Source organism: Atractosteus spatula, chromosome 4 (assembly GCF_055471065.1).
Source record: "Atractosteus spatula isolate fAtrSpa1 chromosome 4, fAtrSpa1.hap1, whole genome shotgun sequence".
Classification (NCBI taxonomy): domain Eukaryota; kingdom Metazoa; phylum Chordata; class Actinopteri; order Semionotiformes; family Lepisosteidae; genus Atractosteus; species Atractosteus spatula.
The window spans coordinates 62,492,029-62,515,380 of record NC_142709.1 but is presented as its reverse complement, the minus strand read 5'-3'; the positions used below and the strand labels follow the sequence as shown (position 1 = coordinate 62,515,380).

At 38.3% G+C, this 23,352-nt stretch overlaps 1 protein-coding gene across 2 annotated transcripts in view; it reads left to right on the top strand.

The window, feature by feature from the left end:
- The window catches only part of ece2a (endothelin converting enzyme 2a), a 111,684-nt gene that overhangs the window by 25,896 nt on the left and 62,436 nt on the right, over nt 1-23,352 (top strand). For both annotated transcript variants that reach the window (XM_088913456.1, XM_088913457.1), the window contains exon 3: nt 22,777-23,060. In XM_088913456.1, the coding sequence (XP_088769582.1) occupies nt 22,777-23,060 (284 nt within the window). The remainder of the gene's footprint in view (nt 1-22,776; nt 23,061-23,352) is intronic.

Sequence of the window (23,352 nt, the reverse complement as noted above, 5' to 3'; positions counted from 1 at the left end):
GTCCGACACGAGAAACTGCGTCAGCAGTGCGGACTGCCTAATGCTGGAAAGCAGGACCCAGGAAATGAGTGGGCTTCCTGTTGCAATGCAGTTTACCTGTCAGCCTCAGTACAAAGTGGCTGGTCAGTCCAAAGGGAGTCATTGCTAGAAGGCGCAGGGGATGATGGGATATACCCACAGCCGGCAAAGCCTTATTTGAACCAGAAGGAGTCGCTGTTCCCCCAGTGTGGTGGGTCACTTTGTTTGTTTCAAAATGATATTTTTGCTTTGGTTTTGCTTTGCTGCAGTGTTAGAATTTTAACGACTACATATCCGTAGTACACTTCACAGGATCGATGCTGGGGTGCTTTCAGAAACATGCTTTTTTATTAATCTATTTGATTTTAGCTTTGAAACTTCACAAAAAAAAAGTTCAACAAATTTAGAAGGAAGTCTTGCCAAAATGTGCCTGAGTAACTCTTCCACCCCCAACTTCCCACTCCCAACCTTCTCAGTAGTTGAAGACTTTTCTGAAATGTTTTGTGATATAAATGTGAAAAGAAGATGCTCAGATTCCCCCTCCCACACCCATGTGAGAATGCCAAGGGAGCTGCTGAGGAGTCATGCTAACTGAACTGAAGAAAAATCCTAAACAACGACTGACATGCAGATGCCAGATACAGTTATGCAACCTCATCTTGCAAGCTTGTAAGCACAGAACCTCAGTTTATTTGTTTTTTTACAGTGTGCATTGGGACTTTAGTTGAGGGTCAGTAAATTATCCTCTAGCCTGTGCTGTTTATACTTCATGGAACCCATGATGGTGTTGGGTGATCAGCCTCTTGAAATATTGCTATGGTTTTAACTGTGTGTTTTTAATCCAGATCAATTAAGAACTGAGCATGAATGCAAGCTTTCCGATGGATGAATAGACCAAGTAAATACATATTATTTGGGGATGCACTTTGAAAAATGCAATATTCTTAATATAATGAAAAGACTAAGGCTGTATATGAGCTACCACATTTTAAATCCACATATCATTTATGTTGAGCTGACTTCATGCACAAAGAATTCAGGGTGTACATAAAGAATTATGTGTTTGTGAGTGTGAAGTAGGTTGTTTGCTTAATAAAATTGACATTTTCACCATTATTTTCTTCACATGTGTGCCTCTACTCTTTACGGTAAAAACACCTTTGTATTTTTCATCAATTGTGTGTTACAGAGAGTTACAGTCATATCAGTGCAGCCACTCTCTGGCTTTATTGTACAACAGTTATACTATTTATCTCGAATATATATAAAACATATGACATTTCCATTACTAATTTTCCTCATTTTCTGGAGATGCTTTTCAGTGCACTCCAAGTATAGAGAACAACAAATAACACAGAATGAGTAATGCATACACAGTAATAAATAGTTTTTAAGTTTAAAGCTCTAAACTAGCTGTAGCCATGGAGACATTAAGCAATTATCTGCACCCCTTTCTGATGGGTGAATTCCAAGAGAGAAGGTTGATTTCTGTAACATTCTCTCAGTCTTAATCCTGAAGAACAGCTTTGATTGTAGTTTTTGCTGTAGTAGTTGAGAAACATATGTCATCACATTTTCAGAAACTGTTGAACCAGGAAGGTCTAAAGATGCCTGACTCTGCTTTCTATTGCTAAAGCTGACTTTCTGTTGGGTTGCAGAGGGTATCAGTGGAAACGTTTTCAGATGTTAACCTTTATTTAGATCTAATTCTTCTTATAATTAAGCCCTTAAATCTTATGTCTCTGTTATTTTGAAGGTGGCTTGTGGAAACCTTTGCATGTGTGTTAACAAGTGGTTACAGGTTCTACTCTCAAAGCTCTGGAAATGGATCTTCTATCTTTTGGTGTCCCAGAATCCTCTAAGCTTGCTTATATCCAGTCCATAAATATTGTTTCTGAAAGCAGCCAACAGCCATTTCATTTTATAAAAGTAATGTTTGTGCAAAGATCATTACTGACTTGAAATAACTGGTGCTGTTATTGATAAAAGCTTGCGTGTTTCAGAGATCTGCCTTGGAAATGCATTGTTTCCATTTTGTTAATTGGGATTTCGGTAATTTATGTATTTTAACATGAGCCAATTGATCATCCCCTAACTTACCTAGCTTATCTTGTTTTCTGAAGCAATTTGACTCTATTACACCTTTACACTTTTGCCCAAGTCACCAATAACTTGAGCTTCACCTCCACTTCATAGCTAATTTGTGCAAGGTGTTGGGCTAATTCGTGTGGGCAGTCTTCCCTTTGCCTCTGTTAAACTCTCTTCTCTTCTCTCTTGGTTTTATTCTGTATCTCGAGCATAGTCTGACTCCAAAATATTCAAGTAAGCGACAACAAATATTGCAGTCTTTCCCCTAACAAATAATGCCACTTCATTTTCCAAACATCACCTTTTATCTCTAGTAACTTATTTAGGTGAAGTGATTGTTGAAGATGTAAAACTTAAGCTTTTGCACTCAAAATTTAGGTGAGTGTATTCATTGGACATATGCTATTACATCATTCTGCTCTCACTGTGGAAAGGCTAACAGAGATCTTTCTTCCATTACATTAATATCTGCTGAATAAATGTAACTTCTTAATGCGCATGACTGATTGGAATGCCACCCGTTTGTCACTGGGTGAGAAGCATATAAAGGTTTTCACAGGCTCTCATCAGGCATACCTTTTCATTTGGTGCTGATGTGAATTGGATATATAGGAAAATACTGCATAATTATCTGAACTAGAAACGTTTAGTAGCAAACCTGATGTATTTTAATATTTTTCAATCCTCAGCAGCTATACAGAAGTCTCAGGCTTGTTGCAACCTTAATGTGACCAGGCTGAGAGAATTCTCATCTTTAAAATAGGTACAGTTAATATACCCTACAAAATGGAGAAGTCATTAATCTCCACTGATGCTTTCAGACATTGCTGAATACATTTAGTTTTTCACAGACTATTCTTTTGATCAGAGGAAGACATAGGATCACAGAAAGAAGGGCATTAATGGGAGTACATAAAGAATTTAGTTGCTGCTTAATGAGATGGCCTTGTGCTCGAAATAGCTGATGTGTGAACGCAGAAGCAGTTTGCAGGGCTATAACAAAGAGCAGACTTTATGCAGACATAATGCTTGAGCATTAACAAGCTAGATAGCAAGTATTATAGACCATGTACCATAGATGTTTTATTTTACTTTTTTTCATGAATACCTATTGCAATGCTTAAATGGAAAATGGTTTCCAGTTTCGTCAGCCTAGTCAGCCTCATTAGTCCTTCTATGAAGAGGAATTTCAGTCTCAGGTGTTAGTGGGTTTTTTCACCCCAATCTAGATTCAGTTTGGAAGGAAGATCAGCATCAAGAAACGTGATCTGTACATGTGCTTTCTGTAAATCTCCTTGTCTCTTATTGTCAAATACAAATACAAATTTGTCATTTACTCTCCCAGAAGCCACTTATCCAATAAAAACTGAATCTTCAGTTCAGCTCAATATATTCTCTTGAGAAGGAAATTAGCTTTTTAAGTGCTGGGAACAGAGTGTCAGCCTCTGCAACAGATTCTGAGAAACAGCCTGTGCTTACAGTAATGTGTACACAATTTTGCATTATGGATATACAAGAATATAGCTGCGTGAGCTCAACCTATTCTATTTATACTATGATGTGTCAAGAGTGGTTGAGAAATATCGTCTGAAGTAAGGTAACCAAAGCACAGCAGAAGAGTTGTCTCAGATTTTTTTCTAGAAGAGATAATGGATTGTTTATGATACAGGATAATTGTCCAATTACATTTGAAGGTTAATCCAACACCAGTCTTGTGCCGATCCCCTTCCCAATTCTTTTAACAATTAACCGAATTAAATATGTTGCTGCTCTGAAAAAACAGAAGTATTCTATAATTGTGAATAGGGCACAGTTACAGTCCCAAAATGTCAATTTTTGAAGAGGAAATTATGCATAAACTGCTAGGAATCATCGAGACGTTTGTTTATTATTCATTAATATCTTAATTTAATTGTAAGCATTGTGAAAATAATGTGATTTTTTCATTCTTCAATAATGGTTTAAAATAATTACCATGAAGTCTGAAGACATTATTACATTTATTAATTTTAAATTAAGCATAAACCAAGGTACCTTGTAGAGACTGTAGTTGTCTGCAGTTGTATGCAGTCACTAGGAGAAAAAATGCATACTTTAGTAATATTACCATGGTCTCTGATTTATAGAATCAAATGTAACCTGCCATGACAGATCAGCTTCAATTTGTTAAGCAAAACTGCTTTCCTGGCTGCATCATACTATGGAATTCACACAACCCTGCCTGATCCAAGAGAGACCTGCTCTGTTTCATGATTTTGTGCAGTCCTCTGCCTGTCTTTTGCAGTTTTTTTTCCCTTCACACGTGGCTCCAGGTATGTCGGTCAGTCTCCTCAAGAATATTTTGCCACAGCCGGCCACGTCACAGGGGTCTAATTGAAAACGGCCGATCTGGCTTGCTTTCCTGGCCTGCGCTCATTGCAATTATGTAAAAATGAACCAAAGGGAAGTCTACACAACAGAGTGAGAAGGATTGTTTTCCAGCACAAACTTCGCAAAAGTTACATGATATTTATTAAGGGTGTAGAATAAGCACCAGAGATGCTCCACACTGCCCCTTTCTTCTCACTTCTCAAACATCAACACTGAACTAAGAAAAGCCTTAACACAATACCTTTGAGATGAACATGATTGCTGTAAAATGTAAATAACTTATTCCACCAGTTACTCTGTGATCATCAGTGATTTAGATGAAGTACAGTATATGCAGAGAAGGACTAGCAAAATGTATGCTTCTGGCAATAGATAAGGCTCAATCACTGGATTTTTGCAGTGTATCATGTGTCAACAGTTATGTCATCAGTTTTGACTAACATGTGTGCACCCTTTCCCCCTTACACAAAGGCAAATCTATTAATTGGTATATGAAATCTGTTGCTGCTTAGATTGCCTTATAAAACACAATCTCGTTTTGTAAAGAAAACAAATATGAAACCAGGATGACGTAGTGCTTTATCTGTTCTTGTTTTGCATTTGTGTCACTAGTTTCCAGGAACCACAATGAGTGGTTTGCCTATACAAAATACAACATTACAGCATAATCATTTGCAAGACAGAGTCTAGACTATTATGTCAGAATGTATTTTTAAGCACTAAGTTGTTTACTTCTTATTCTAGATCACTGAAAGTGTTGTTTGTTAAAAATCAGATGACTTAAATATGTATAGCATCATTTCCTGAGGTTAAAATGGATAGTTTATACTTTATAAGCTATAATGTGCTCTACTGTATTTCTGTATTTTCAGTATTTGTCAGTATGGCTCACTTTAGGTCAGAAAGCAGGAGGGTGTAATTGTATATTAAGGAAACGGAGTAAAAGAAGACTAAGGAATAGTTCTAGAAGTATTACAACTGCTTGATGAGATCAGTTGCCTGGTTTCTGGTGTGATGCAGCATTACAACCTGACCTTGTTTCCTGTTAGAAGCATTAATTGGCCCGTTCATTGTGATTATGCCTTTTATATCAGATGGCAGTAACACTTTTCCTTAAAGGTAAAAGAGATGTACATTTAGATTTTAAAAATCTGGCAGTAGTAAGAATTCTTCGGAATGACAGTCCCAGATAGGGTTCTGGACATCCTCAGTCTAAACTATGGCCACCCTGTATCTTGATCTTGTGAGATTGTAAAGCTGTACAAGGCTGGGCCTAGTCAGTACTAGGATTGTACTAGGACTTCCAATGAAATTCAGGATGCAAATGCAATTCATGCTGTAGACCAGTAAGTGGCAGCATTCCCTCTGGATCAGAATTTTCAAACCAATACCCCAGTATGGTGACCTGGGACACCACTGTGCTATAGCAGGTGCTGTCCTTCAAATAAGAGGCTGAACTAAGGCCTGACTACATAGTCATTGAAATCCCATGGCATTTTTGAGACAGTAGGGGTGTTAACCCCTGTGTCTTAACTAGCCTTATATAGCCTGGCCACCTTGAAGTTCCACCTTAATATAGTGGAGCTGCTGGTGTATAATAGCAGTTTTACCATCACCCAGGTAGGTGCTGCACTTCGGTACTGAGTGAAGTAAGTCCCCTGCTACAGGTAAAGCACTTTGAGATCCTTTGAATTCAACAGTACTATACAAGTACAATGAATAGTTATGCCTGCTCAGCATCAGTAGTATTGTATGTTTCTGCTTTAGATAAACTCCATAAAGCTCTTATAAGCCAAACCCCTATGAGTCTTGGGGATAAAGGAAGTTTTCTTCAGAAAACTCATCATTTCAGAGTTGATTATTCTACAGTACATTTACTTGTAGTACTTTAAGTACTTCGTTGTTTTATTTATTGGGTTGCTTAGGACATAAAGTTTTTTTTTTAATTATTTAATCATTGCATAATTAAACATTCTTCCTTTCCCTTCAAACATGAAAATTAAAAAGATAACTTAATGCTTTTTATGTGCCTCCTTCTCTTTGTGAGTGTGACAGTGTCATAGCTGTGAACTGACATATTTCTGCTGCTCCAGATCCATCTGAACTACACACCAGCCTAGTGCTACAAACACAGAATTAAAGAGGATAGTCCATTTTGAACTGGCATAATAATCTTTTCATTGTATAACGGTGTTATTGTAATAGCATTGCTTGAAGCACAAACTGTGGATACACAGTCAAAGTATTGACCAAAAGATTTTACATGGAAATTTGGTAATACTATTTCTTTTAGGCTTCTGTTTTCAAAATTGAATACTATTCCATTTTTCATCCACTTTAAAATCCCTACTATGGTAGCACCTGTGTTCAAAAAATGGGCTAGATAGAACTTGGTAGAAAGACAAGTTTTGCGGAAAGAGGAATAAACCGAAGAGCTTGTTAGAAAATCTGAAAAATAAAAGGCCCAGGATGAATATACTGACATTTGTTTTAGCAGATCCCTCCGTTAGAAGACCCTCCCTTTAAAGCTCCTTGGCTGACTTGAATAAAAAACAAATCAATCAACAGACCAAAGAAAGAAAAGCTGCATTCAATCTTTCAACCAGTTGAGTCTGCAAGTGAGCGACTGCTCTAGTTTTTTTGTTTCCTTGAGGAAAATAACTGTGTTTTTAAAGATTGGATTTGGAAAGTGGAAATTAAGTAGGGAAATTGGGAATAAGGTCCCTCATGAGCAGGTGCCCTCATTTTCTGTCTTTTGGCATTTTCTTCCGAGGCGTGATCTGCTTGGTAGTGAGAGAAAAGCTCAGCCGGAGTAGTAGGAGTCACTCTGTCAGCAGAAGATGGTTACGTGGGGTGTGTTATGTCTGTGGGAGGTGGGGCAGTAGTTTCCTGGCTAGATAGGACACTTTTTTTTATTAGACCCTGATAAAGGCCTAGCCTTCCTGTTCTTGATGCAGCTTGTTATGTAGCCCAATTGGCCCTTGTTCAATTTAAATCCATGTGTGTCTTTGGACTGCTTGTCCATCTTTTTCCTTAATCTGTCGCTCTGCTTGCGACAAGCAAGATTCACAAGATCTGTGAATTCTGCTGTGAAGGTGTTTGCTCTGATCCTGTTTTTCGGGCCCACATTAAAGTAGCTCCTATGAATATTAGTATATTAGAAATAAACCTACATGTTGGAAATACATTAACATTTTGTTGAGAAAGTAAATTAAAAACACTTTGGTGACATAAGGTCTGAGAAGGGTGACATCATAGGATTTAATGTTTTGTTCGAATGTCTCAGTTTGAAGCAGGGCTAGTATGCATGAAGCTGCAAATGTCTGCATTTGGTAGTGATTTCTGTAAAACATGCAAACTGTCAGCAGAAAATGCCTACTAAATCTTTTGAATTCAAGCTAATGTGTACATTTGTAATAAATCCTTTCATCCTTGCTTATGCATGCTGAAATAAAGTGCATTGCTGATAAAAGGGAATTCAGTCATGCCAATGAAAGAAATTAACTGTGCGTACCAAGTGTTGGATCAGAAGATTCAGAACCCCAGGCTCAGCCAAACGTAGGTACCTTGGTGTAATATTTGTACTGTAATAGCCGATTCCCTTGCTTCACAGGGAAATTAAATTTGAGCAAAACCACTGCTGCAAGTTAACAGCATTGTGGGCATTATGTAATGGGATCTCAGGTAGACTTGCCCTTGACTTACTGTACTGCACAGAGCAGAACTACACTAGTTCATCACAGCAATTGACACTCTGAGATTTATAACGGAGAAATATCCATGCACCCTGATACACAGTGTTCCCTGGGAGTAATAGAGGTGATTGATTCCCTCAGTGCGCACAGAGTGGGGATTTGGCAAAACGCCACTTGTCCCAAACCCATTAGAGGTCAATCATCAGTGGAGCAGTGATAACAGGATGCCTGCCAGGTGACCTTCTGTATATGTGAGTGGATGAGAAACTTAACATGCCAACGTGGAAAATGATTGATTAATAAGTCACCAGGCTCTACACATAGAATTTACTACTACAGCATTGCGGTAGCAGACGGGAGAAGTCTTCAGACACATCTGCTTATCATTAACAATGTTAAACAATGTTTAATTGGAAGTTGCCTGGAGAAAATGAATGTCGTGCCATGTCATCAGTATTGCCATCCAGGACTTTAAAAGTACTTGTAGAGGAGTGACACCACAACAAAACAGTAAGACTACAGGTGTGTTGAGAGTTTTCTTTTTGTTGTATGTTTTCATTCTAAAAGAAATCTGCGGAGTGCAGACAGTGACATGGTGTTACGTTTCCTGGTAGCCAAGCGATTTTTATTATGGTTTGATATTTTTACGTTTCAGAATTTGCTTTATGTAGCTCGTATGAGTCAAAATGACCCTTGGTCCATGAATTGCATCCCTCTTGTAAAATGTCTCTGCTTTATTTTCTCTCTTATATCCTCATTTAAGTAAATTTAATCTCAGGGTGTAAATACTCCTGGGTGTTTAATGAATTGTATTAAGCAGATGTCTGTTTCCTTTGAGTTATACCCCCCAGATATAACTGCCTCATAAAAATCCATAAAACAACAAAACTGACTGGAAATTGCCACTGTGCAAAACTGATTCCATTTGGCATCTGTACTGATAAAATATCTATATTTTGGAACTGTGTTAAAAATGTTTTATTATAACTAATATTAAGTTTGCATTCTGAGAATCGCAAAATGACAGGAAAAAGGTGGTAAGGATATTGGTATTGTTAGCTCTGGCCATCATGAAACAAGATAGAGTTTTAAGATTCCTAAAAGAGGAAAAAGGGCATAATGGTTTGGTTTTATTTTTATCTGTACTCCGTAGCCTTCTGTTGCCTAGATAAGAGTATTTGATCGCTTTCCTCTGCACACTCAAAGTTGCTCAACTTTTGTTGTTTTATGCAATGTGTGTGTCCCGACTTGCTTTTTGGCTTTTCTTTCAAGAGCGTCCTTAGTAAAAATTCCCACTCAAGATGACGGAGATTTCTCTTGTCTACTTCCTAAGTAATGCTTTCTAAGAAACAGACTGCATGAATAAGTCACTGTGCCTCCATGTGGAAAATGCTCATTGTGACGTCCCTGACAGTGGAAGATCTTTAAGGGACAAGAGCTTAGATGAGCTGTGCTTGGGCTGCCTCTTTGATCTCTTTAGAGGGTTTATTTCTAGATCTTATTCATAAGATGGTTAGACAGCATGGCAGATAACAGTCCCAGGACAGGAGGGAATCAGATGGAACAGACAAAAAATAATATTAAGTAGCTCAACTAATAGTGCTTATTGAGTTATGTACTGATCTATCAAACTGGTTTGACTGCACCATCTTTCATTTTCATAAAAAACAAAACAGATGAAAACTAGCTAATTGACCCAAGGATCGTAGCCAGACGTTGTTTGGTAGAAATCAAGGGATCAGCTTTGATAGTTGTATATTTTCTTCCTGCCCCCCCCAACAAGTCAACACGTGACTCCTGTACTCATTTACAGGATGACACAGCATCTTGACTGCTGGGTTTTACCATCCTTCAGAATAATGAATTTTCAGAATGATAATAAGAAAGTGTATATAAAGGAATGAATATGTATAAAAAACCTTTTATATACCTTTAAAGTTATGACCAACTCAAAATAATTTATTTGTATCTGTTCCCGAAAACTATACATCTGGTCATATATAGTGATGCTGAAGTTTAAGATAGCATTCTTGCATCTTAATATACTCAAAACCAAAAACATTGGGTTAAAAGATGTTTTATCATAACTAACATTATGTTTGCATTCTAAGAATCACAAAATAATACGAAACAGATTGTAGGGGTATTGGTAGCTCTGGCCTTTTTCATAAAGGGGTAGTGATAGTGAAACAACTTTAGGGTAAGGTACGAGTGTGAGGTTGGATATTGTGTTGTAAACTCACTCTAGACTCCTTTTGAAAGCCTTTCTTGGTTTCGCAGACACACTCTGCTGTGCTTCCTTTCTTTCCTTATTGTGGGACTCTTTGACCCTCTGGCCTGAGTCTTTGCACACCTCCTCTTGATCACTTTCTATCTCTTGTGTGTTGTTGAGTGTGGGGGATCCCTGGGCGATTAGCATGTCTTCTCCAGATGAAAGCTGCTGCCTTGACTGCCTCCGATTCTCCCATCGACACGTTTCATTGGCTCCAGCTGTTCAAAGGTGAGCTGGTTTGCCTGGGGGACCTGTTTCAATCAGACCCAGCCCCCACCCCCTTATTAACGTGAGTCATTCTCGAACTTGCAGTGCTGCACTGCCTGCTTCTTTGCCAGCTCTAGGGAGGCGTGGGTGGGGGAGGCTGCTGTAGTAGCTGCTGGCACTATACTGCTACTCCTCTTATTTATTTGTCACATCTTATTAATACCTCTCCCCGAGTTAGACAGCAGGGATAATAATGCATTCACCTCCTCCTGGCACGCTTAGTCTTACTCCTCCACCCGTGGTGCTTACTGCCTGATACGGCAGAAGAGGGAGAGACAGGCTGTTCTGCAGTGTGATCATCTTTAATGTGGTCCACAACACAATACCGGGGAAAAACAGAGGCATCCCCAACATTAGCATTTCGGCCCGGTTGTACATACAGTTGTTGTAACAGACAGATAAGTTCTGGATCCCGAGATGAAGTTTAAACAGATGAGTTTTATGCATGCAAGGAACAATAAGACCGAAGTATTGTTCAAAGTACAAAACTTCCAGTTTACTGTATATGGCGCTTTTCAGCCGCTTCTGGCGTAGCTCGTTACCATGGTAATGGGAAGAGGTCACGGTGTTCGGACAGTCCCCCAGGCTTTCACCACTCTTTATGGTCCGTTTTAGGTTTCCTTCCTTGGGGTGGGGGGGTTTCTAGCTGGCATCTGGAATCCTTACCAGTTATCCCCCTTTCCTGCCATAACGAATCAGTTAACCCCTTCTTCACATCTTATATCTTTCTTCACAGTATATGTTTGTATTTTTAGGATTTGGTGAGTACTGGCACAGAGATCATTATGAAATACAGAATTTCAAACCTGTATAAGATTTGATGCAGGTCTCCACTGAACTTTGTTCTCTGTAATCATGTTAAGGGGCCATGATTAATAAAATAGCAGATCCAATATACTTAAGATTAATGAAATTGTATCCATCCGAACTGTTCAGTTTTGTGTTAGAATGGGTTGGAGATGTGTCTTTTCAGCGAGGTCATTATTCTTTATTTGCTGTTTTTGATTTCTTAGCTGTTCTTTTGGTAATCACAGTTACATGACTGAAAAACCACAATGGGGTGGTCTGTCCTCCAAAAACACTATGATGAATTACACACAGGGTTCTGAATGCAAAAACAACATGATTCTAGTATTTCCCCAAACATTTGTAAATCTATTCATTTTGATTTTGATTAATGGCTTTATTCGAGTTCTTCCCACGTCTTGTCATTGTGCAGTTATACAGTTTATACTGCACCTGAGTGACTGCCACATTACAACATGCATCATAGCTTCTGTGTATTAGAGGTGACTCACCATATGGTGGTCACTATAACATTTGTAGTTATAATGTAATCCAAAAAACACAAGATAAATGTATGTTTTGTTGCTTTGAAGGCTCCACTATTTTGTGTTAGTCCTCTTCAATGACAGACCCAGAGCTAAAAACCTGAGAGCTTTTTTAAATGAGACACAACTCTTCAGGAAACAGCAGATGGAGACAACAGGCCTAACCCAAGAGCAGTGCTTGGCAGACACTTCTTCCTTTTTATACAAATTAACCTTGAAAAATGAAATAGATCCAAATGAGTTTCTTTTAAGCAAAGAAATCTTGCGTTCAAAAATATTCTGCATCTTGCTAAGTCTGTCTGGTCAAGTCTGGATCTGGGAATCAAAGTGTAGAAGATGAAATATTGTTATATAACAGTGTTAAGTTCTCAACAAGTCTTAATCACAAGAGAGACTTTAGTCATGCCCATAAATCTGTAGAATATAATCAAAGTGTCAGACTGAAAGAGCCATTTTAGAGTACACTAATACTAGATTATATTGTATACCCAACAATTTTAAAACCTTGCCCTCAGAACTGTAATTGTTCCTTTAACCAGTTAGTAAATATTATGAGTTATTAAAGTGACACAAAGCAGGATGATAGCTTGATGGTACCATTTTCTCCAGCTAATCTCCCCAAAACCAATATTTGTCTGAAAAGTGAACATGTAGGAGCTTTTGACTTTTCAAAAAAGATATTCAAGTTGTAAACCCGGGGGAAACTTAATAGGTAATAAGCATTTCTTCATTACCCGCTGGCTGTTATTAGTGCCTCTATATTGGAAAAGTCTGAAATTGTTGCATCAAATACTACAGCCTTTGATCTGTGCCCAATAATACTCCTGAATACTGAGCTTGATCACATCTGTGCTGTATATTATAAGTAGGAAAGCACTAGGGGCATAAAGGCCTTCAGTGTCAGATACAGTAATGACTACTAAAAACTAAAATATAACTTTAAGATTTAGATCTATATGGCATCACTTTTGTACTTGTACCCCACCTAGGTGAATGCCAAATTCTCACATTGTCAGATCCTATAGCCTTCCTCCTTCAGATTTAAAGTTTAAATTCTTTAGGAATTATGTAACTGAAATGTCAAAGACTTGATATGTCATTTGTTCTACTTCCAAATGCTTGGAGAATTAAGAAGCTAAGAACATTTTGGAAATGTTTACGATGTGGAGTTACTATAGTATCGTTGTTTGTGGTTTTTAAGCATCGTGCTTATATACCACTGCTTCTTTTCTCAGGCTATGGTGTTTATCTGACCTCTTTGTCCTACAATTAGTAGATGCTGAATTTGAAAGAATACCATTTTTAAATGTTTTTATACGGTGTATTGAGTGGCTAGAAGCTTGATGATAAAGGGGAGACTGTCAAATGAATGCTCCAAACTAAGCAACCTGACAGTTCACCTGCTAGGTCAGGCGTACTGAGTAAGATGGGAGAAATAATCGCCATGGAGACCGGAGTTAGCCAGTGAACTCCCTCGTGCAAGCCGAATTCAAAGCTGTATAGTAGTGGTAGAGATTTTCTTTTTAGCTGCTTGCAGTATATGTAACAGAAGCTGTAACTAGTCATTTAAGGCCTAATTTTCGTACTGCTTTGGTTATATTCTAAATTAAGACATGACACGGTGTGCTACAAATGACTTGCAACCATTTCTAAAAAGTACAATTTTAGTTTATTTGTGAATATTGGAAAGATTAGCTCTTCCTTAGTGATGAAGTCAAAATTTACAAGCATATTTAGATGCTGAAGGTCAAGCAAGGAACCAAAACACAAACAAGGCCTAAGCAAGATGACTTAAAGAAACAAAAGCAGAAAGAGAAACTGATAATTAGGGAAGTAATACAAAAAGAACATATAAAATTTGGAAAATTCCTCAAACAACCGAAACATTAACAAAGTAAATGTATGGAAAACAATTTTTATAATGTAAATGTTGTGTTGCTCATACTGTAACAGAAGATGCAGCATAAATAATACAAAATGTTTCATGATGTAGAAGTCCATGCTAAAGTGGTGTGTTATAGCTCAAAATTACATAGGAGGGAATGATTCTGTGAATCATCTTTGTTCCTGTTTATGATGAAACTAGTATCTTTGCACAGTTAGAACATCAGATTGATCGAGGAATATTAGTTTGGTTTTCTATGTTCTGTTGGCAGCATTTGTCATCCTTTTCCTCCCTATTCTCCTTTTTTCAAGCTTTCTGAACCACAAAACATCTTCTGCTATGGTAGTCCTTACCATTTGCCTGAAGTAAATGTGTTACACACGTGTGCTGTTAAAAATAAAAATATTATTTATATAAGCACACGTATAATAACCAATAACCATACTAGATAAGATTATTTGTTTATGAAATGGAATGGTGCTAAGTATTATCATTGTTGATTTCATTAAATTACATTTTTCATGTGACTATTAGAAGTAAATTAATTGATTTTGTTTTCAGAAGGTATGTACATGAAAATGATTTTTCTGTTATGCCTGGGACAAGTTACATCACAGGGAAGGGAAAACGTAATTTAAAGATGCAAATGAACGTAGACACTGTTTCTCTTTGAGGTGAGATGAAACCAGAGCACCTGAAAAAACGTGATTTACAAATCATTCAAACTTTCCACAGAAGGTTCCCCAGTCTCTAATCAAACACAGGACCCAACACCTGTAAGGTAATATACTAAACCATGCTGTCCAACAACATTCAGCTAATGCAAAAAAGTGGGTGGAATTTTAGTGGAGAATTGAAAATTAAAGAGTGGAATTTTATTAAACTATTTTTTTTAGTTCTACAGAACATTGGATGGAAGCAGAATTTTCCACTGCCTTCTATTTAAGGTACCACATGCACTATTGAGCATAAATATTTTATACTTGACAGTAAATATGAATGAAGCAGGATCAAAACTGTAGCTTTGTAGCTGTAGCTGTAATGTCCCAACCCTGTCTTCTTATTTATTGACTTCTCATTTAACATGAAGGATTGGAGACAATGGACTGCACCTGTTGAAATATACTTAAGCAGTGAATGTGGATTGAAAAGATCTTCGAAGGCTCGATTGTTCAACTGTTATTCAGGATATCCAGTTATGTTCCCCTTTGTCTCAGCAGAGTGAGTGAGAATGCTCTGGAGTGCAACAATGTATTTTGGGTTTTGGCCATAGATATCCTGAATGATGTGGTGGATCAATACTTATAGAAAAGAATATTTTTTACTATTGCACAATTTGGGTGACTAGTTTGACGGCACTGACTCTCGATACAATGCGCAACTATCATTTGTTCTAATACAAAGTTACAAAAATAAAACAACGATGTTCTGCAGTAACAGACAAAAGCAATGCAAACAAGGCGTGTAACAAGGCGTGTGAGAGGAGCCACATCAAACACCAGTAAAAGTCGATGCCCCCTACTGAGTGGGCGGAGGCACCTAGAATCAGCCTGCCCCAGTAGAGATGCACGGCGGAACAGAAAATAAAACGAAGGAAAATTGACGGCCTTACGCTCTGTCACAATCCCCCTCCGGGACTGTCACTGTAATAGTTTTCCCCTTGCGGGGGTCTGTCGGTCCCTCTGTGAGGTCAGTGTGTCTTAAAGGGTCTCCACAGCTGCGGCTTATTATTAATTAGCCAGAACGGCTGTGGTTGCGAAGGCAGTGCGTCGCCCTTAATCCAGGCTTCGCCTCCACACTGAACACGCCCCCCTCATAATGACACATGAGGCAGAAATTGGGATGAAGAACCAGGAAAGGGGAAAGCTGATACAACTGATATTCTGAAGTACTTATGAAGTGAACATTTATGAATAAGTACTTATACAGTCCAAATTAAAATTGCATATCTGTGTAAAAATGACTGAAACATTTAACCTTTTTGTTTTTTTGGAGAAGTATCACAATGTGTTCTGTGTGAAGATCCTTTTAGAAAATACTATGCATTAATGAACTCGGTTAATATCATAGGAGATGGTGAGTGGGGAAAAAAATGTCATGCATATACCTGACGTCATAACTGGTCCTGTAGTTCGAGTGATAAGCTGTTATTTGTTTCAAGCCATAGTGATGACTATGTCATCTGAACAATCCTAAAATGATGTCTAAGTCATAAACCATTTTGAAGAACATTTAATCAGTGCCTACAATATAGCTTGGCATTTCTTTGCAGAACCAAAGTTACAGTTTCTTGGTGAGTAGTACTTTAAACTCAGCACGCGTGTTTTCCAAGAATCCCTCTATTGCCTCTTTCCCAGCAGTGATTGGCCCATAGTTTACTGCTGCACTACACTCCTCACCGCAAGCATCACCTTTTCTGGTCTCCAAGAAAGCTGCAGGTATCAGTCAGGACTGTGCATATGTAGATACTACACCCTTTTTTTGTGTTTTAACATGCTGCTTCAGGTGTTCAAAGAAATGTAAAAAAAAATCCAGTAACCAAAAGACTCTTTCCCAGAATTATTATTATTTATGCTGTTATATTCCCCAATCTGACACTGGTGAGTAATGAGAGACATTCTGTCTTGTACATCTCTGTAGGAGAATGAAATTGACCTTTATCTAGTCTCTGAGTCAGGACTGTAACCCTTGTGCTCTTTTTCCACCACAGGTCCTGTATGTTGGCTCCTGCTAATAATCAGGGCCCCAGATTCAATCCTTCTCTCTGAAGTATAGCCATGCTGCTCCGGTCCCCATGGCAACAGGAGCGGGTGAGATGTGACATTTCAAACAGCAAGCTCCTAGAGTTTTCAACAATCAGACTTCTCCAATAAGCGAGTGGCAGGTATCAACGAGGACATGGAAATGTATGCAGAATATTCAGATAGAGCAAACATACCATTTGGCAGTGGGGGTTTCTCTTCCATTCTTCTGTGCTTAAAACAAGGTGGCATTTAGTTTTTTTAATTGCAGCATATAGGCTCTATAACACATTAAAATAATGTATTTTACTGTGTTCGTCATAAGGATTTTGCAGTGCTGCTTTAAATAGCTCATCATTTTTATCCAGTTCAGCTGTATTATAGACCGAGTGCAGTGCATTTATTTGTAAAAGATTCAGAAGAAGGAGTGTTCACAATCCCTTTGTGAACTCAAGTAAAATGAGGCTGGAGGCTAGGAGGCTGCCTTACTGTGTGTAGGTGAATGTTATTTAGAATTCATTTCAGCACAGTTACTGCACAATGAGGTGTCAGAGCTGTCAATAGAACAACACGTAGTTCCTTTTATCAACGATGCGATGTGCTCAGAAAGAATGGAGAAATAAACGAGTTTCAAACCTATAAGAAAGAGGCAACAGCATCAGCCTCTGAACACTGTGGTAAAGAAGTTTAATATTCAGTATCTGCCAAAAAAAATGTGTGTTTTTAGCTGCACACCTCTGGAAAAAAATAGATATATCTGAATGGTCACAAATGAGTGGGGGGCATTTGGGCGTTGTGCTAATTTGATTTTATTTCTCTGTCATAGCATATCCTGTACTGGTTGTACTGGGAACAACCTAACTAACACACTCGCAAGTACACAGGGAGAATTTAGAGACAGTGAATAACCTCGCCAGATTGTCATTGGGAGGTGCGAGGAAACTGGAACATCCAGAGAAAACTCACACGAACACTGGGGGAACATGCCAGCTGCACACAGACAGGCACCGCGAGCGGGAGTCCAACCCACTACCTTTGGAGCTGTGAAGTAGTTGTTAGCCGCCATGTCATCATCCCACTGTAGCGTCCACCTCTGCTTAGCTCATTCAAATGTGCAGGGCCATTTTGTGATTGTTTTTTCTTCATTGGAGATTCTTACTTTCTCATTGCCAGTTTGCCATCTTACAGAAGTTCACAGATGAGACTCAGGCAAGGTCGTAGCCTCCATCGTTGCAAAGAAAAACAATGCCTGATGGAAGCTGTCCAAGGAATGAGTAGACAGACTTTTGGTTGCTAGTTTTACATCTTGGAACACATTCACCCAAGGAATGCGATGTTTCTGAATGGAGTTAACTCCCTGGGAAGATAGTCAGACTTTTAAAATAATATTGATTTTAACATATTTTATTTATTTTACAGCAAGAAAGTAAGTGCAGCCTATCGGAGTGCTTATGTGTAATTAAAGACGGCACAGTGTACATTTTCACGAAGAGGATCTGAGCATGAGATGAAGAGGCAATGATAGAACATATATATTCAGAACTTTTCTCAATAAGTACCTACTGTGCATAGTATGTGCAAAATTAAGAGTGAAAAGCCTTTTCCCTTACTTGTACTGATTGTTCATTCTAGAAACTCTTTACCAAGTTAAGTGAATAAATAAAATTATTATATTAGTATCAGAATATAAATTAGATTATCCACCCCTAACACATCTACGTGTTGTGAGGGAAACTATACTGGACTAAAAAAAACTGCAAAGCATAATGTTGCTCTTCATTAATTATCCTCAGTGGAAACTTGTTAACAAGGAACGATATTTCATACTCCTACTATGAAAAACGGGGAAGCAGCAAATGTGTGATGATGCTATCAACCTTTTGATTGTAAATCCAGACTGTTGGACAAAAATAATCTTTTCGGATCACTAATCCTTAAGATACACATCCCTTAACCAGAGAAGAATCCATTTTAATTACACTGTAAATATTCTCTTGGACATACAGTGTCTGCTTCAGGAGCTATTCCTACTATGGGAATCTTTCATAGCCATTAGGGTGATTTCCCTGAAACTCTTCTGTGAAAAAAAGTGTGGCGCTAAAAGCAGGCAGAGGTCAGAAGATTCAGAGGCTGATGTCATGAAGACAGAATGATAGCAATGTCCTTGACGACAGCAGGCTATAATGGTCTTGACAACATGCAGGAATGAGCTGTCATGTGAGCTAATAGTGTGCCAACAGGGAGAGCCCTTTGGAAAAGCTGATTGCTCACTGAAAGCAATGATGTGTCTCAGCTGAGAAAACCTTGAATGAAGAAAATTCCCTTTTTTGCAGAGCACCTGTGGTGCACAGTGTCATGGTTCTGGGTGATTGTGCCTTTGCATAGTTGGGTTGTTCCATGTGAAAATCAAAAGCTGGCATCATCAATTTTCAATGGTAAAAATGGCTGCAGAGTAAATATTAGCTACAGCTGAATTCCTATTCATGAGCCACGGACACCACTCCACGAACCTTACATGCTCCAAACTCCCTACACAATCGGTTTAGAAATGTTTTTTTTGTGTCACATTGAAGCTGTCAAATAGAACTGTATTGTGATTTCATTAAATTTTCAGTGTAATGTACAATAAGAAAGCTGTATAATTCTGTGACCTTTGACCTTCACATACAATAGTTTACCTGTTCACACACGTTGAAACTGAATGGCTGATTTTGCCTATGATTGTTAAGCACACATCTCAGAAAAGGCATAGTGCAGAATTTATACCTTAACCTCTTTCAAAGTAAGGAGCGTTTTGAAGTCTAGACATGTCTCAAAGTGTCCTAGTAAAGAGGAGTCATGTGGTCAGTGTCATTAGGGTGGAGATACAAGATGAAGCAGGATAGTTCACTATCTCTTACCAAAACATTGATTTCTCAAATTTCCTGGACATCTGCAGGCTTGCAAAGACACACCACTCCTTTATTTGGTACCGGGTTTCCTGGAAACACGGTAGAGTTTGCAGCGTGACAAAAGATAAATGCTTCTGGCAGGTGGGCATGTCAAAGGAGTACAGTACGTCTGCCCATCCTCACTCTCCCCTTGCATTACTGCTGCTGGAAATCTAACTCAAAAACAGCTGGCAATTCCCAATTCAGTAAATCTAAATTTAAAAACCTTTACCTAGCACTGGTGTTTTCTTTTTAAAAAAATGGGGAAAAAAGTACTGCAAGTTCTCTCAGAAGTCTGGTAGGCTACAGCAAACACTGGGTGTGGTTTAATCTATGTGCTCGATGGCCACAATCATTACCTGAGCCATAAATCCAGGTCACATTCCTCATCCTCTTTGCATATTTAACATTCGGCTCTATTAATACCTGAAGTGATGATGGGAAGGTGTTGCTTTGAGAAGTGCAAGAGAATCTGTGCTAAACCTCTCGTTAAGAGCTTATTTGCTGTGTGCGGAGTAACTACATTCTAATTAGTTTCAGGGGGGTGTTAATAAGTGTTAGTCACAGTGTTTAAGATATCTGTAGCTCTCAGGGGTGCCAAAGGAAATGACAGATCATGCCTTTTTTTCTTCTTGCACACCTTGTTTGCAGCTGTTTCTGTGAAATGTGAAATGAAAAGTTTTTTGTCACGTGAATTAGTAAGACTCATGTGAGAGATCTTTTTTTTGCTTTTCTCCAGTGTTCTTTCAGGAATGGTTTAAACCTTCATTAAGATGAATGTATTCTGAACAAGTGTCCAGTAACATTCAATCTCTTCTGGAAGGCTGTTTTTCTTTATAGTAAGTGGAAATGAAATAAAATGGGCCCAGGCCAAGTGATTGTCCCTTGGGACTATTGCTCTTCTCGTTTATGGAGTCATGCAAATTGACTTTTTTTTTGACCATTCTAAATTCTAAAATTGATTTTGATTGTCATGGATAAATCACAGCTTCCATGCACTGAACCTTTCCACGCAGTTTCGGGATGTGTAAACATTCAATGACACTGTTTTAAATGGTTATTTTTATTAATATAATTAGCTGGTATTGGCCACCATTTTACAATGTCATTAAATTCACATGTCACATATGGAACTGATTGGACAGGGCAGTGTTTTTGATTGCCTGATTTTTTACCTAACTTGGTGTTTCGGTATAAGTTCACCTTGACATATTCCAGATATTGGTATTACATTATGATTCTCAGCCCCAGCACCATCAACACTGAACATGGGAACAAAAGAGCATACCAACATTTACAATCAAATGGGAGAGTTTTTATTATAAAGACGTCCTAAAGGGTGACTTTGCCAAGTCGAGGTCAAGCCTTTTAGGATATAGAATGCTTGACTCAGGTCATCTCTATAATCTTTTCTCTTCAAGGCATAAAGGATACAATTCTTTTAGCCTGTTTGTATAGCACATTCCTTTGAGTCTTCGAGTGTATTTGGTCTAATAGTCCAGAGCAGCAGTTATTACCAAAATTGCACACAATATTCCAAATGAGTTCTTAACTAGTCTGTTGTACAATCTTAATTATACGTCCCAACACTCTGTCACATTGTGTAGAAGATGTACATGATGTGTCATCACAAACTGCAACTGTTTTTCATTAATAATTTCTTCAAGCTCACGTTTTTCATCTTATATTGATAGTTTGTTTCTTCTGTCTTCATGCAACACTGCAATTGTCTACATTAAATGTCAACTGCCAAATGTTTGCCTAGTCCCTAATTTGGTCTAAGACTGAATTTCTTTTACAGCTTGTACAATTATTGCTAATCTTCCTAGTGACTGTTTCATCTGTGAATGACACTAGACTACTAGCTATTTCAGAATCTAGATCTTTGTCATGAATCAGGAAGAGAAGTGATACTTATACTTCTACATCTCTTATTTAATACAAATCATTGTGATTCTCCACTAATTAAATCACCCAAATTTTAACATTTACCCCTTATCTGTACCCTCCATTTCCTGTCTATGTATAATTATTGTCTTGAATCCCTACTGCCTGTACTGGCTTACTTAAGTTTTTGCTTTATGGGATGCTCAGTACTATGTAATGTTGCACTATAGTATCTGGGATTGACCTGACCTAATAACCAATCCACCATAACCCACTGAATGACTGTACAGGCATTGAGCATTGAGTGCTTCATTATTATGATGCTTCATGAGGTGAAGCTGTGTAGAAACAATAATACACACTTAGATTTCCAGTATGAATCACTGTAACCCATTCATTAACACAAGATGCAAAGTGAAGTTAAACTCATGATGCAAACTTACTGACCCCTAACATTAGTTGAGTCATTTCTGGTATTTAGATTTACAGGGTCTTTGTAAGTAGCACTTTTGTGGCTTGGGTTTTCTGTTTCCTAAGTACATTTGAACAATATTGGGGTATACAGAATGTTATATTACTTGTGATTGAAGAGTTTGCTCATCTGAAAACAAAAACTTCACAGACCCAGATTATGATGTTATGATCAGAGAATTCCTTTTTTTGATTTATTGATTCATGTAAGTGCATTTACAGTATGTAATTTCTTTAAGCATCAGTAGGGACAATATATTAGACAATGAATTACTACGTGCAAAAATATATAATCTAACTGTTTGCCACCTCTCACCAAGCAAACTCATTAATCACAGGCTGGGAGGTAACAACAACAGGCAAAGCAGACTAATTCGTTTGTGTGTCTCGGGAAGCTAGGAAATGAAGCTGTAAAAAGTACTAGTGAATGAACACACCGCCACTTGCTAGAGAGGGGGCAACCTGCTTGGAATCCAAAGGGTTTCCATGCAAACACAAGGAAAAGCATTTCCTAGATGCCACTGCTATTCTTATGTGGAAAAAAAACAACATGATAAGGTTATAAGGTTGTGCTGTTTTTTTTCTTCAGTGAGTTTTTTTCTGCAGTCCAGAAATTCTTGATGCAAACCATCTGTTTTATTTTGGCATTCAGGATCCAATGATGAGCAAATGTTATGGAGCAGTTCAGTGAAGAGGAATTACAACAGTTTTGATCACACCCTAGGCCAACGGGACCTCTCTCAGTTGGCGTTCTAGCAGTAGTCAGAGCTCGCCAAACCTGTACAATCTTGTTTAGTCAGTATTGTCTTTTCTGTATGCAGGCTGTGGAAATAGCTCGGTGAGCTTTGATATGTTCAGCTGTGGTTACGGCTCCATCACCAACATCGACTACTCGGCCGTCTGCATTGAGACCATGGCAGCGAGACATGCTGACTGCCCAGGGATGGAGTGGTTACAAATGGACGCCCGCAATCTGGCATTTCCTGAAGGTGCCTTTGATGTAGTTTTAGAGAAAGGTACACTGGACGCCATGATGGTGGAAGAGAAGGACCCATGGAAGGTGTCTCCTCACACTGCCAGCTTGATTCATCAGGTCTTAAAAGAGGTAAGCAAGGCGTTCATACGGTACATGTGCCGTTTTGAGTTATTTGGTGTGTCACAGCTTATTTTAACGCTAAATAGATATATATAACTTCTGGTTATTCCATGAATGTTGTATGGAAGTAGATCTAGGCAGAATATAGGATACCAGCCTATGGGAAAGCAAAATTGGATTCTGTGTTTCAAAGGTGTGCAGAAAAAGCGTTTGAGGATTTCTTTATCTCACCTTTCCAGAGTTTCTTGCAAAACAGAGCTCTGCTTAGATTTCATGGCCTTGCTATATCGATTGTATGCAG